At 41.0% G+C, this 15,800-nt stretch overlaps 1 protein-coding gene across 1 annotated transcript; it reads left to right on the plus strand.

Moving 5' to 3' along the window:
- Nucleotides 1–12,289: 12,289 nt before the first annotated feature.
- On the plus strand, nucleotides 12,290–15,576 carry LOC135650057 (WUSCHEL-related homeobox 8-like). The gene is made up of 3 exons (XM_065169158.1): nucleotides 12,290–12,988; nucleotides 14,648–15,172; nucleotides 15,252–15,576. The coding sequence occupies exons 1-3, from the start codon at nucleotides 12,727–12,729 to the stop codon at nucleotides 15,335–15,337; spliced, it is 873 nt and encodes a 290-aa protein (XP_065025230.1). The 5' UTR covers nucleotides 12,290–12,726; the 3' UTR covers nucleotides 15,338–15,576.
- The last annotated feature ends 224 nt before the right edge of the window (nucleotides 15,577–15,800 follow it).

The following is a 15,800-nucleotide window of genomic DNA, read 5'->3' on the forward strand; positions in this document are numbered from 1 at the left end:
ACTATGTATGAGTTCCAACAGCTCAGGGGCTCTCTCTACAGTTCCACTAAATGGAGAGTTGGTCAGTTTTCCACGAATGCAAGGCTCACAAGTTGCATATGACACATAGTCGAATGGATCTAGATATCCATCATTTTGTAACTTTTGAATCATTCCCTCATGGATATGACCTAGCCTACAATGCCATAGGTATGCACTGTTCACCTCATCTCGTTTCCTCTTAGACACTTACATTCATGATATGTAGAGTAGTGTCTTGCATAAACAAACCTTTATGCAATATTCCTTTCGTCAATCTCCCCTCAGCTTTGCTAGAATTTACGATAAATTGTAGATGTGATAAGTAATATTGGTATCCAATACTAATGCACTATCACAAAAATCTGACAATTGGAGATTGATCATGAATGTACCTGAAGCTTCTCCAAGCTTCTATTTCGCCCTTTCTGCAAGGTACTCTTTGCAGTTCCTCTTCTAGTGCTCATCTTTACCATAGTGGAAGCACTAGCCTTTGTCCTTTGCTGGGTCTTTCTTAGCAACCTTTGCTTTACTTGGTTTGCCCTTGCCCTTTCCCTTCTTAAGGGACCTTTCTGCTTTCCTTTTCTTTCTGGTCTCACCAGTGTAAGTTAGCTTCTCTTTCTTAATAGTACTCTCTACCTCCCTCAACATATTGAGGAGCTCTGGGAGAGTCACCTCAAGCTTGTTCATATTAAAATTCATTATGAACTATGAAAAAGAATCTGATAGGGACTGAAGCACAATGTCCACACACAAGTTATCCTCTAGGACCATTCCTAGACCTGTGAGTTTCTCTATCCACTCAATCATCTTTAGGATATGGTTATGAACCGGTGTCCCCTCAGTCATCCTAGCGTGGAAGAGGCTCTTGGATATCTCATATCGCTGAGTCCTTCCCTGTTCCTCAAACAATTTGCGAATATGTAGGAGAATGGATCTGGCATCCATCTTTTCATGTTGTCTCTGTAACTCAGGAGTCATAGAGCCCAACATATAGCACTAAGCAAGAGTGGAGTCATCAATGTACTTCACGTAGCGAGCGATCTCATCCTCGCTTGCCCCTTGTTCGGGCGTAGGCATCATTGTATCAAGGACGTACACGATTTTCTCCGCTGTGAGAATAATTCTCAAGTTACGGAGCCAATCCGTTTAATTTGGACCAGTGAGGCGGTTGACATCAAGTATGCCACGTAAGGGATTTGAAAGCGACATATTCTGAAAATAAAGATGCAGCAGAAATGAATAACATGCAGATTTTGCAAGAAATAAACTATCAAGATATGGACTTCTATCTTAATATGCTCCCACTATTTTACTAACGAGTCACGCGACACCCTCAGCACGTGAAACGGAAGTCTCCGGCAGACTTCTAGTGGGGATCAGGATCTAATCAGCATCTTAGTGTAACCTCGAGGGACTCAACCAATCACACTAAGCCTAAAAGGTAAGCAACTCTTGCCGATCACAACTCCTTGTGATTCTCGTCCTGTTCGGCCTCCGAATCACCATGGTCTCGAGGGACTCGACCAACCATGATACTCGGTTAAGTCAACACATTCGTTACAAGATGAGTCTGATTTGATGATATACCCTCGAGGGACTCGACCAAGCATACCATGCCCTCAGGTCACCGGTGACATCTCTATGTCGTAAGCAAGATAGCGAATCGCGATATAGGTGAGTCTCGAGGGACTTGACCAACTCAACCTACACCAGGAATCGGTTCCTACTTATAACGATGAAAGGCCACGTGGGTCAATCTAATTGCCTCACGTTTACCGACTTAATATTATCGAGAGATGTTTCTATGATTTGGTCTCCTAATATGACATGTCACATATATACATATTTAATATATATCTACATCGCATGCAAATATATATACATATCTAGTATGTGTATAAGCAATCACACCAGATGATCATGATCATGGACCACAACCTAATATGATTAGGCCCGAGCCAGTAGGCCTAATCACTCACATCAAGATCTATGTGTGCAACGGTGCATCTCCATGCCCTGTGATCGTCCATCTCGTCCTCGTCGGTTTCGTCGACATCTTGAGGCATCTCCATGCATCACGATCGTCCGTCTCGTGGGTCCCGCTATCGCATCCACGCTCCTGCTGCACCTCCTCATGTGATTACAACTTAATCATAGGTACGCAGACCCGACAATAAACGAGAAATATATTGGCGGCTCGCAGACCTCAATAATAATAATCACAAGTATACACATCACACGGTCCATGATCATCCGTCCACACATTATACATCACATGTATAAATAATCATCATCATGTATGACTACTAGATAATAATAAAAATAATAATCAACTAAACTTTTTAATTAATTAATATTTTCTGAAATCAGGGACATGTAGGGAATTTCTCAATTCCTAAGGGTATTTTCGTAATTTGGATAAAAGACAGAAACTGGAATTTCTCAAATTCACAGGGGCAAAACTGTCTTTTTGCCGAAAACCCTAATTCCCTCTTACTGCTGCCGCCGCCGCCACCCTGCTGGCGGCGGCCTGTGCGGCGGGGCGAGGGCGCTGCCCTAGCCTGCAGGCGGCACGCCGGCTGGCTGCGCTGCCGCTGCAGGTGGGCGCCCCCACGGGCGCCGCCGCCTCCGCGGGCGGTTCTGCCGGTGGGGCAACTCCCGCAGGCGGTGCTGCCCCTGCAGGTTGGCGCCCCTGCGGGCGCCGCCGCCTCCGCGGGCGGTTCTGCCCGCGGGGCAACGCCCGCAGGCGGTGCTGTCCCGCCAGGTAGCCGCCCCTGTGGGGGGGGTTTCGCCCGCGGGAGCAGCGGCGGCAGGCGCCGCTGCCCTGTGGCGCCTCACCCCGCGGGAGAAGCGGCCGCAGGCGCCTCTGCCCGCGGGCTGCCAGCCCCGCCGGACGCAAGCCTGCTGCAAGCAGGCCGCCGGCCGGCTGCTGCAGACGCAGCCCCTCTGCTGCCCGCCTTCGGCTGCGCTGCACGCACGCAGATCGAGGGCAGCAACTGTTGCTGCCCTTCCTTGTTTTTGCGTCAACGATTTTGACGTCAAAATTTTTCCTAAACACAACAAACGCAGTTCAAAACCAATCATTCGCACGAACAACCTAGCTCTGATACCACTGTTGGGGAAATCTTGGGGGCAACATCACATGCGCAGCGGAAGAACAAGAAAACAAAATCCCCGATTTCCAAAAAGATATTCGTCGTCGTGCGAAGATTGGTGCGCAAAATTCGTGAAACTTAAAACTGCGTATAGAGTAGATTGTGTTACCTAGGGAGATCGTATATCCCTGTTTCCTTGCAGATCCTTAGGAGAGGGTGAAGGAGAATAGGAAAGGCAAGCAAAGACTCTAGCCTATGAGGCTCTGAATCCCTCCTATTTATAAAGGTCCCCTGTCAAACCCTAATGGGTCCTCCCCTAGTGGGTATTGGATTTGCATCCAATAAGACAAGGGCTTCGTCGGATATCTCATATCCGAACCTCTAATCATTGCAATGCCTACCATATGTGTGTGACCCTCTAGGCTCAATATCGAGCTGGCCATGAGTCATACCTATCAGAACTCCTTCTAACTCAGTGAATTATTATCTCTGTAATAATTCACTCGACTCATCGACTACAAACGTACGAGGCCACTACGCCGTAGTCCCTAGACGATACAGGGGAATCCAATCCATTGGACCTGTCTGTCCTCAGTTACCGTGTACCTATAGTCCCTCATCCATCTTATATCCCAGAGACCGTATATCGAGCATGGTGCTGTCAGACCCATACGGTTTCTACTCGAGTCTCGCTCTAATTGGATTCTTCCGGAGAACTCTTTCTCTCTCAACCCGAATGACCCTAGCTAGGGATTTGTCTGAGCAAGAATATATGGGATATTCCTCTCATGACGCCGAGAGTGGATGATCCTCTATCGACACTCAATAGCCCTCGTAAGGTCGACTACCACTCCCAATGACCAGCTGTACTAGATCTAGGACAGCCAAACCTATAAGTCTGATATCAAAGAGTGAATCACTCATAGAGGACATCCTTGGTGTCTCAAGTCTAAGGACCAGATACACCACTAGGACTACGGAATCGCTGTTTGACAATAAGGCATCATCAACCATCCAGCATTCCGTAAGCGGATCAATCAGTGAACTCATTCTCCAATGAGCACCTGTACTATATCCCTAGTGTCCCTACACGAGCAGCTATGAGACCAGCTGCATCCATCATATGGACGGGTATACAGCACACCAGCCTGTCCGGTTATCACGATGTCCCTCTCGAGTAACCTATGACCGGGATTATTTAGGATATGTGTTTAAAGGTGAATCGATCTCATTATCGTGATCTCATCACGATCCGATTCCCATTGCACAAATCCAAGGACATCACAATATATATATGCATTTATGCAATAGTTATAAAGTGATATACGCCAAAATATAATAAGCAAAAAGATTCTGTATCAAGTCACATGTGTCATCACTCACGTGATTGACTTGCTGGGTACCTATGACTAGCAGTAGGGACACTAGGGATATAGTATAGGTGCTCATTGGAGAATGAGTTCACTGATTGATCCGCTTACGGAATGCTGGATGGTTGATGATGCCTTATTTTCAAACAACGATTCCGTAGTCCTAGTGGTATATCTGGTCCTTAGACTTGAGACACCAAGGATGTCCTGTATGAGTGTTTCACTCTTTGATACCAGACTTATAGGTTTGGCTGTCCCAGATCTTGTACAACTGGTCATTGGGAGTGGTAGTCGACCTTACGAGGGCTATTGAGTGTCAATAGAGGATTATCCACTCTTGGCGTCATGAGCGGAATATCCCATGTGTTCTTGCTCAAACAAATCCCTAGCCAGGGTCATTCGGGTTGAGAGAGAAAGAGTTCTATAGGAGAATCCGATTAGAGCGAGGCTCGAGTAGAAACCATATGGGTTTGACAGCACCATGCTCGATATACGGTCTCTGGGATATTAGATGGATGAGGGACTATAGATACACGGTAACTGAGGACAGACAGATCCAATGGATTGGATTCCCCTATATCGTCTGGAGACTACGGTGTAGTGGCCTAGTACGTCCGTAGTCGATGAGTCAAGTGAATTATTACAGAGATAATAATTCACTGAGTTAGAAGGAGTTTTGACAAGTATGACTCATGGCCAGCTCGATATTAGGCCTAGAGGGTCACACACATATGGTACGCATTACGATGAGTAGAGGTTCAGATATGAGATATCCGACGGAGCCCTTGTCTTATTAGATATCCAATAAGCCCCTGAATTATTGGATCCCATGGACAAGATCCAATAAGAGCCCATGAGAGATTATTGGATACAGATCCACTAATCTAAAAGGCTTAGGTTATTGGATGCAGATCCAATACACACTAGGCGAGGATCCATTAGGGTTTGACAGGGGACCTCTATAAATAGGAGGGATTCAGAGCCTCATAGGCTAGAACTTTTGCTTACCTCTCCTATTTTCCTTCCCCTCTCCACCTCAGAGTAGGCCTAGAGTTTTGAGAAGCGTCGTCGCAGCCCTGCTGTGTGAATCACTGCTAGAGAGGAGGACGCTTGACCTCCTTCACCCTCTCTTAAGGATCTGCAAGGAAACATGGATATACGATCTCCCTAGGTAACAATCTATTCTATACGTAGTTTTTCAGTTTCACGGATTTTGCGCACCAATCTTTGCACGACGACGAACATCTCTTTGGGAATCGGGGATTTTGTTTTCTTGTTCTTCCGCTGCGCATGTGATGTCGCCCCCAAAGATTTTCCCAACAAACCCTAGTCGTACCCCCCTTGGGTTGTAGCCGCAGCCACTGGTTGTCGCAGCCCCTCGTTGCAACGGTTGTAGAAATAGAGCTTCCTCTATTGTTGCAGCCCCGTTGCTCCCTGCCACGACCCTCGCTGCCTCCTTCTCCACCGTTGTCGCTGTGCTCTAGCCAACAACCACCGCTGCTGCCAGCCACCACAGCCTTCACCTCAACCCCCTTGCTCTGCACCATTGCCGCAGCCCCCTTGCTCTGTATCGTTGCCGCAGTCGCCGGTTGCCACCACTACAGCCTCAACCCCGGCCGCTTCAACGCCACCTCCCTCTTGTTCTGCCTCCGCTGCTGTAGTTGTCGGTTGCCATCACCACAGCCTCAACCCGGTTGCTCGGCGATTGCTTCCTTGGGTCACAACAGTCGCAACCATCGCCTTTTAGCCTCGGCGCTCTCATCTCACGTAGTGACAGAAACACAGGGCAGCAACTCTTCCTCCATCACAGCCACCGCAGCGGCGAGCCCTTACCGGCGCTGCCCCCAACTGCACCACCATCGCTGCCTCCCAGCCCTCAGCAACAGCGATCCCTACACACAACGATTGCAACAAGCATTGTTGCCTCTCACCAGCGCCTCCTTTCGTAGTGTGACAGAGACAAAGCAACGCTGCCTTCCATCCACGCTGTCGCAGCCATCGCAGCGGCGAGCCCTTGGCGGTGCTGCCCTAACCACACCACCATCGTTGCCTCCAAGCCCTCAGCAGTAGTGATCCCTCCATGCAGCGATCGCAACAAGCATCGTTGCCTCCCACGCGATGACCACAGCTACATCCTCGCATCCTCGCAGCAACCCTTCATTCCCATAGTGTTGCCACCGACTGCATCACAACAGCAGCACCGAATAGGGCAGTGATTGATGCACTTGACCGACACCAAAAACATGAGTTGAGATTATAGATTTGTAGTCTTACGTAATGGCCACTAATAACTCAGTGAAAGCACAAATGGAAGCATTGCAAATCAGAATTGAGAACCAGCTGCAAGAAACACTTAATGATTTCAAAAAGAGCTTACTAGAGAGCCTCAACAAATTTCAACAAGATAGGGGCTAAAGTTCTACGTTACATAGATCTGAAAATACAAGAAAAGGGCCCCAAGATTGTGACACAAACTACTCACACATGAAGGTGGAATTTTTGAGATGGAAAGATGGAGATCTAACTAGTTGGATCTCTAAGGCAGAAATTTTTTTTTCATTTTCATAGAACCCCAGAAGAATCTAAGGTAGAAGTGGCCTCAATCCAGCTTGATAGAGATACAATCCAATGGTACGATTGGTATGAAACTTTCCACGGAGTTCCTTCGTTAGAGCAGTTCAAAAGAGGGCTTCTTGTTCGCTTTGGCCCATCCAAATATGAGAATATTGATTGCCAGCTCGCCAAAATTCGTCAGACTTCTATAGTATTAGAATATCAGAGTAGGTTTGAAAGATTATCAAATCAAGCTAGAGATTGATCGGACCGATAACTTCTAGATACATTTATTGAAGGGCTTATTCCAGAGATCCGGTGAGAAGTTAAGGCTCATCAATCCCGCACTATGATAGCTGCGATCTCATTTGCACATCTACATGAGAAAAAAATTAACAAGGAAAGATCATCAAGGGGTTTGTATTATGATGAAAAATGGAGTATGGAGTACCGATGTAAACAAAGGCAACTTCTGATCATTAAACCAATTGGAGAGGAGTCGAAAGCTAAGAATGTGGACTTCGATCATGAAAGTATAAATTCTATTGAAGATGTTGAACCTACCATACATACAATGCATACATTAGCTGACTACTCTAACCCACAAACTATGGAAGTTGGTGGAACTCTAGAGCTTCAGTCTATTATAGTTTTGATTGATACAGGTAACACTAACAATTTTATGGACAGTAAGACTATTGATCGATTGGCCCACCATATTGAAGACTATTAAAGATTCGAAGTAAAGATCGTTGATAGACGGATTTTCACTTGTGATAGCAAAGGTTCAAAGATAAAATTGATTATACAGGGCCTGAAGTTTCTTGCAACGATTACTACACTGAAAGACCAACCTGTTGCTTACACTATCAAAAAGTGGAGACCATACTTACTTGATCAACAGGTTGTGATGCATTGCAGATAGTCTATAACTAAAGTGCTGAAAGAGAAGCTCCCCGAGATTTATGCTGCTCAACATTGAGGACAAGGCTGATTTGAAGAGGAAGGAAATCTTATGACCTTTTTTCTGAGCTTTTGAAAAATGTTTATTAAGTCTATTTAGTTTAGTTGTTTATTGAGTCTATTTAGTTCAGTTAGAGTCAAGGAGGGATTTATTTAATATTTATTAATTATTAAAAGTCCAAGTCCTAGTGGACTCTAGTTGGAACTCTATAAATAGGGATGTAACGCTTTCTTTAACAATTAATCAATCAAAGAAATGTTATTCCACTCTATTGACAAACCCTAGGAGGTTGATCCCCTCGAAATGATCAAAGAGGGTCGATCCCCTCGAAGCGATCAAGGAGGTCGATCTCCTCAAAGCGATCATTATCATTCCCTTTTCTCTATTTTCTTCAACGATAAGACTTTAGGGTCTTATCAATATATATATATACATATACATATATATATACATATACATATACATATATATATACATATATATATATATATATATATATATATATATATATATATATTTATATATGTATATGTATATATATATATGTATATGTATATATTTATATATGTATATGTATATGTATATATATATATATATATATATATATATACATATAAATATATGTATATGTATATGTATATATATAAAAATGTATATATATGTATGTATATATATATTTATATATATACATATATATATACATACATATATATTTATGTATATATATACATATATATATATATATATATATATATATATATATATATATATATATGTATATATATGTATGTGTATATATATGTATATATATGTATGTGTATATATATGTATATATATACATATAATTTATGTATATATATACATATATATATATATATATATGTATACATATATACATATATATATATATATATATATATGTATATATATATATATATGTATATATGTATACATGTATATATATGTATATATGTATACATATATATATATGTATATATGTATATATATGTATATATATATATATATGTATAAGAAACGTGGTCCTGTATGAATCGAGATCTTTTGGAAGACGAATGGAAACGTGGATCTGGAGACAATATCTCGTGATGCACAGGAGTTTTCAACCACACCGAAGAAGGAGGAGAAGAAGACGTGGAGACCACACGCGATCGCAAGGACACAACACCTGGTTGCGCCATGGCCGGTGGAGACGGCGACGGCGACGGCGGCACATGGCCTGTCGGAGCTCCTCTCAGCACACCTTCCTTGATCTCTGGCCCATGATTGGCGCCTCGCTGCCGCGTTCGTCTCCTCCCTGGTCAGACGGGACACTGCTGCTCTGCGTTCGAACAGGTGGTGCGCGTGGCGACGCGCGTGTCGCGGCTCGACCGAGGCCACATTCCAATGATTCAACGTGGGTTGACTCAAATCTTTTTTGCCGACACTTTGGTCTCATTTGAGCCTCGACGTGGATTGTTTAATTGATCTTTTCAAGCTTATATTTTATTGTTGATTTTTAATTTTATGTACATATTTTTGTAATAATTATTTTAAATAAAATATAAATAATATGATTTTTATATTTTTATTATAGTAGATATTATAGAGTATATATATCCGTGTGTGTGATGATCACACCAAGAAGCATGGCAAGATTCCACTTGATAATGAAAATTCTATTGGTCATCTTAATGATTATCTTTATTTACCTTTGTGCTAAGGTAGATAAATCAAATAGATTGTTTCCTCCCGACTCCTTATGTTGTATCATGTCTATACAACAGATATAATTATCATTAATATCTTATCATATATATATATTAATTTAAGTAAAATTTTATTAAAAATCTTTCTCTTGTCGGATTTAATGTCATCCGTGAAGAAACAAGTGAGAGTCACTAAAGATAACTTAAATTTATATATTCCGAGCATCCTATGACTCACCGTTAAGATCAAAATCTAACCCAATAAATATATTTCATAAAAATATATGTGATGTCGTCCTCTTTGTTCTACTTGGGTAGGGTGGAATTTGGCCCTCACTAAACCCTTTCTAGTCAATAGACGGAGGCATTAAAGTAGATAGAGTTCCATTAAGAAAATGAAACACATCACTTGAGCACTTGGTAGCTATCTAGCTAGCTAACATTGTAATCATTTGCTTTATGCAGCTAAACTAATCAAGAAAGGCTCATATTTCAACCACATCTCTGTGTTTAAATTGTTGTCAGATGATTCCACCAGCAAATGTTGCATTGGCAAGCTGCATGTTCCTGCTAAACCAGAAGTTTCTGCTGGAGAATGGAAGCATGTGGAGGAACAGTTTGATACTTTATTGCTCCATCAGCTGAATCACTTTGTCATTTTTCTCTGTGAAGTCTTCAGTGTTTGACAACCGAGAATAGGCTTGTGTTTTTTTTTTTTGGTTTTTGGGTGCCAGTGACATTTGTTAAATCTTCTCTCTCTCTCTCTCTCTTGATGTCATTGGGACTGTTTTAGATTTCATCTTCCTTTGGTGTTGGGTAAAAAACAATATTTGGTGGAATGTCTGATCACCAATCATTGCAGATAAGAATGACATTAGAGTTTAAATTTGATTCAAATTTCTGGTTGTATTCAAACAAATCAACAGATATCAAATAAATAGTAATCATATGCTTCACTCATCGTCTTAAGCCTCATATTGGAAAGATACAGTGAATCCTGCCATTTCCATACGACCATCTTGACATGTTAGGAAAATTAGATCGTGGTGATTTGATATAATGTGATTTACTTCCTCTTTATTTCGGGTTTCCCAAAGTACATTGTTTGAGATATATAATTAAGTGTAGTTATTTTCCACTTTCTTTTTATCTCTCTCTCTCTCTCTCTCTCTATCCTTATTCTGTGGAGGATATATAATTAAGTGTAGTTATTTTTCACTTTCTCTTTATCTCTCTCTATCCTTATTCTGTGGAGGATTAGTTGTCCACCATGATGAGTAGAACTGGACTGGATTTGACATGCATTTTTTGACCATGGTGGTGGATAATGAAAGATGTGACCTAACATACATCCAAAGATCTTTACTAAAGGTAAGTGCAATCAGTCAAAATAAAGCCCAGCAAACTTATGTCACTTCCCAATAGTCTTGGCTGAGTCATCTTATCCAATCATGTCTGTTCTGAAAGTTATACAGCATGTCTTCACTAAGTCAAAAAAATATTTAGTTTCCTGTTAGCAGCTTAGAAATGATTACATCCTCCCGTCTCCCTCTCTCGACTACTTAGATTTTGAGATTGATGACAATAGTTAAGGAGGGATGAAAGAGAGGCAATTCTGAATAAGTGTGAGAAAATAGGTATCATGATAATAATTTTGTTATCCAATAAATTCTTTGTACATGAGATTTATTTATTTATTTATTTATTTATTTATTTTGATGTTATGGTGATAATTAATCCTACATGCAGAAGCACATCTCAACCAAGAGTTGATATGAAACATAACCTCAGTTATGAGGGAAAAAAAAGAAGAAAAGAAATCAATTATGGAGGTTCGAAATCAAAAATTAATTCCATTAATTATGATTTATAGCGTTTTCAAGTAGAAAACGAAATTGATATTGAATACATCTTATTGTATCCTAAAACTAGAATAACATAAATGATGTAGAAAAACATGAAAAATTTTAATTTATTTTGATACTTATTTATCATTGATTAAATCAAAAAATATACCCCACAAACTCTATGGATATATTAAGTTTGCCTTGGAAATATATTTTTTAATTTAGTTCTTCTAATAATCACATATATACATATATATATATATATATATATATTATTCCTTTAAATATTTGAATATATCATATATGCCACTCTCGCTAGCATCAGTTTAGTAAGCTCAACTTAACAAGGAGAAATAAGCAAGTTAATTAAAAATATATTAATATTGTTAAAATTATATTATAATTAAATATCCAAAATACTCATTATTTTTAGTGCCTTTGAAGGGATATTAATGCCAATTTGAGTTTTAACAGTACTATGCTAAGGTCAACGGTCAACGACTAATAATGTTTTAAATTTTACGATGATGTATATGTGTATGTATATGTTTTATATTTAAATATAAAATAGTAAATCCGTAAATCACTATATATATATATATATATATATAAGTATAAATATAAAATTTGTTTATTTGTATTATTGTTATTATTATTATTATTATTATTATTTGCCTATATGTATTATTGGTGTCCAACTTTGCTGTAATGCCAAACGAGCCCTAACAATGGTAGGCTTTTGACTCCAACGTAGGCATAGTGTGGAGACAGCGAGTGTGACTCCTCTTCCCATCATTCGGTGTCACCACTCCTACTTTCTTGCTCTCCTTCCCCCTCCCCCTCCCCCTCCCTCCCTCTGTTCTCCTTTTGCTTTCCATCTGTGCCCGCAGTAGGCTCGCAGTGACCCGCGGTGGAGAGGCGTCGGTGATCAAGGAAAGGCGCGTGCGAATCTTCGCGAGGCCTCGTGGAGCTCTTTCCATTTTTCTCCTGTCCTGGTCTTCCTCCGCCTCCCCCGCCGCCGATTCTTACCCTCTTTTGCGCGAGTAACCGTAGAAGATGGGCGGGTGAGCACCGGAACCAGGAAAGATGGGGTCTTGACGTGCAAGAGGTGAGGAGCGGCGGGAGGGATCCGATGGAGAGGGGGAGTGATCGGAGAGAGGTGGTATTTTGATGGAGGAGGCGCGAAGAATGGAGTGGGAGAGGGGCCCTGGTGGTGGTGGTGGCGGCGTGAGGAACGACGAGGAAGGGGAGGGGAGGAGTGGGAGCGGAGGAGGAGGAGACGGTGCGGGAGGGGAAGGGGTTCTCTACGTGAAGGTGATGACGGACGAGCAGATGGAGGTCCTCCGTCGTCAGATCGCTGTGTACGCCACCATCTGCGAGCAGCTCGTCGAGATGCACAAGGCCATCACCGCCCACCACGACTCCCTCGCAGGTGATCGATTCCGACTCCCTCCTCTTCCTCTTGATTAGGAGAAAAGATTCCTTTTTTACCTTCATATCAGAGGGGAAACATGATGTAGCTCTGTCACTTCGTATCAATGCGTTGAGATTTGGACCTAATTTTGATTTTGTTTGGACTTAAAATTGCTCTCTTTGTTTGGCTATCTCCCATAACTCCATGTTGTGCGTCTTATTGGACTTCGTTCATATTCGAATCATGAACATTTATTGAGGCTAATACTAATAATCTTTTCTTGCCTGTTGGAAACATTATGTTCGGTGGTTTAGCATTAAAGGTTTTGGAGCAGTGGCAGGCTATACGCATGTGGATTGGACAACATTATCTATCAGAAAACAGTCACTTTGATGTTATTTTAGATCCTTTCAGCAAGCCCATTAAAAAACGAGATTCTTTTAGAGATGTCCTTAATTTGCCAGATTAAAATAATTTGTATAACATGATTTACCAACTCTTGAAATGAGATGGCTTGGTTGTTTCCATCACTTAAAAAGGATTTTAGAGGAGGGCTGATGCATTTTGGTTATGCAAAGTACCGAAGGATGCAAAGGGAAGATCTACCTTGTTGTTTTAGGAATTGCCTTATATTTATATGCCAATTTGTTGATTTTGGTAGTGTTGTTTATAGCTAGGTTTTTCATTGTCATACAAAATAAGCAAACTTTGTACTGGCAGACTTTAATGGTGTGTTTTCTTACTTATTTCAAGTTTGTCAAGCGCCTTTGTTTAACTTCTCAGGTTTATTCTAATATCTGTAGAAGAATAGAAGAGCAACAACTCATTTTGTTCAAAATGCTTGCGCAATAGCGGGAGACTTCAATTTCTTCCCCTTGTATTGTATTTTTATTTAAGAACCATAATGGGAAATCATTATATTTTTGGTTTAGGCATTTCTGTAGGAATCACATCTTAGTTCTTGTTAAATTTTTTTTCGAGTAAAAGCTAGAAGCAAGCACTTCCCCACCATATCTAATCAACAGAAATTGAAGTGTACAGGAAAAATCAAAACAAACAGATGAAGAAAAGAGCAATCATTATAATGCTTCTCAACATATTGTGGAATGTCTGTCCTCATAAAACTTTCATCATTGTAATGCTTTAGTACTTTTTTTTTGTCCTTGTTTCTGGCTTTTTTTTTTCCAAGTCAATCTATTAAACTTGTCATAGAACCTCGAAGGATCCTGCACTGGAAGAACTTGGGATAACTAGTATTTGTTCAATCTGATCCCTGCATAAGGCATTGAGTTTTGATCTTCTTCTTACAAACTGCATTCTACATTGCTTTACACAGTATGTGGACATGCTGTCTTGGGCATAAATTGTTTTATGAAACAAATAAACAAGATATGTGCACTAATTATTTCACTTGCTCCAGTAGCATCATGAAGCCCACTTAACAAAATTAACCTTTGATGATCCATTTCCCTAAACTAGTAGTCAATCATGCACCTTTTTCCAGTTACTCGAAAATTATACATATGGCTGCTTTTTTATCCTCCCTTGTTACTTGCACTGGAAAGCTAGAACACCAATATAAGTTAATTATTATTACAGGAACCATATTTGATGTAGACCGAGCAGAAGAATGACCTATTCTCTGTTTACCTTCCCTGTGCTTCTTCATTGTTTTAGGAATGAGGCTGGGAGGCCTCTACAATGATTCCCTGATGGCATCTGGTGGTCACAAAATCACTGCTAGGCAGCGATGGACTCCAACAAGCATGCAGCTACAGATTCTGGAGACCATGTTTAATCAAGGCAATGGGACTCCAAGCAAGCAGAATATAAAGCAGATAACAACTGAGCTATCACAACATGGTCAGATCTCTGAGTCTAATGTCTACAACTGGTTCCAGAATAGAAGGGCACGATCAAAACGCAAGAAGATGGCTGCATTACCGAGTAATACCGAATCTGAAGCCGAGGCAGATGAGGAATCCCCAGATGAGAAGAAACCCAGGCCCGATGAGTTCCATCACGAAAACCTGCCTGTCAGCATCAGTAATCATCCCATTTACGATGAACAAATGAATGCAGAAGTCCATTTGTTAGCATCTGAGATAAATCAAGCACAAGGCAGATGCCGGTTGAATGAGAGTTTGAAGTCTTCTGGCGGTTTGGACCATATGTCCTATGAAAGTGTTCTATCTACTCCAAGTAGGTTTCTTCATCATTATTTTCCTTCTTTCTTACCTTCATATCAAAATGTCTTCTTTGACTTGATTGATCAATGCAGGATTAGAGCACCTGATGGATAAGTTTGATATGCCGACGAGCTTTAGCCCTTTCCACTCTGGAGAGAGGTATGATGTCATGGGTTGACATCGTGTTCGAGTCAAAACTGATCATGACTCGATAATGACCGATAAGTTACATTTAGGGAACTGCAGAGGTATATTGGAGGAATTGTGATATACTGCTCCAACTGAGAAGGTGCTTTCTGGAAATCATGTATGTTATTAGGATCTACTAGATGACTCTTTATCAAACTTTAAATCAGTTTTTGGTTCTTCTTACATCGAACATTAGCAATAAAAATATAGTGCACGTGCTTTTCGTCATGTTCAATCGTCATTTCTTTGTTCAATTTGAACTGTTTCTTTCTTTGCTCTCTTCAGCAAATATACTCAATACCTTTGACATCTTCAGAATAAGATCCTTGTGTTGATTAAGATAGGATCAAAATGACAGTTGGATGTGGCTTTGCTGCATGATGGAATAACAGGCATAATTGTTCGTCTGCAAGGAGACTATGGGCTCTATAGTTCCTACAGAACAATATTAG

The sequence above is a fragment of the Musa acuminata genome, chromosome BXJ1-4 (genome assembly GCF_036884655.1).
Source record: "Musa acuminata AAA Group cultivar baxijiao chromosome BXJ1-4, Cavendish_Baxijiao_AAA, whole genome shotgun sequence".
NCBI lineage: Eukaryota > Viridiplantae > Streptophyta > Magnoliopsida > Zingiberales > Musaceae > Musa > Musa acuminata.

Bases quoted from the DNA above. Each gene is read 5' to 3' on its own strand.
- LOC135650057 (XM_065169158.1), top strand. From the start codon at position 12,727: ATGGAGGAGGCGCGAAGAATGGAGTGGGAGAGGGGCCCTGGTGGTGGT. The intron at 12,989-14,647 runs GTGATCGATTCC...TCATTGTTTTAG, and splicing joins CCACCACGACTCCCTCGCAG to GAATGAGGCTGGGAGGCCTC. The intron at 15,173-15,251 runs GTAGGTTTCTTC...TGATCAATGCAG, and splicing joins AAGTGTTCTATCTACTCCAA to GATTAGAGCACCTGATGGAT.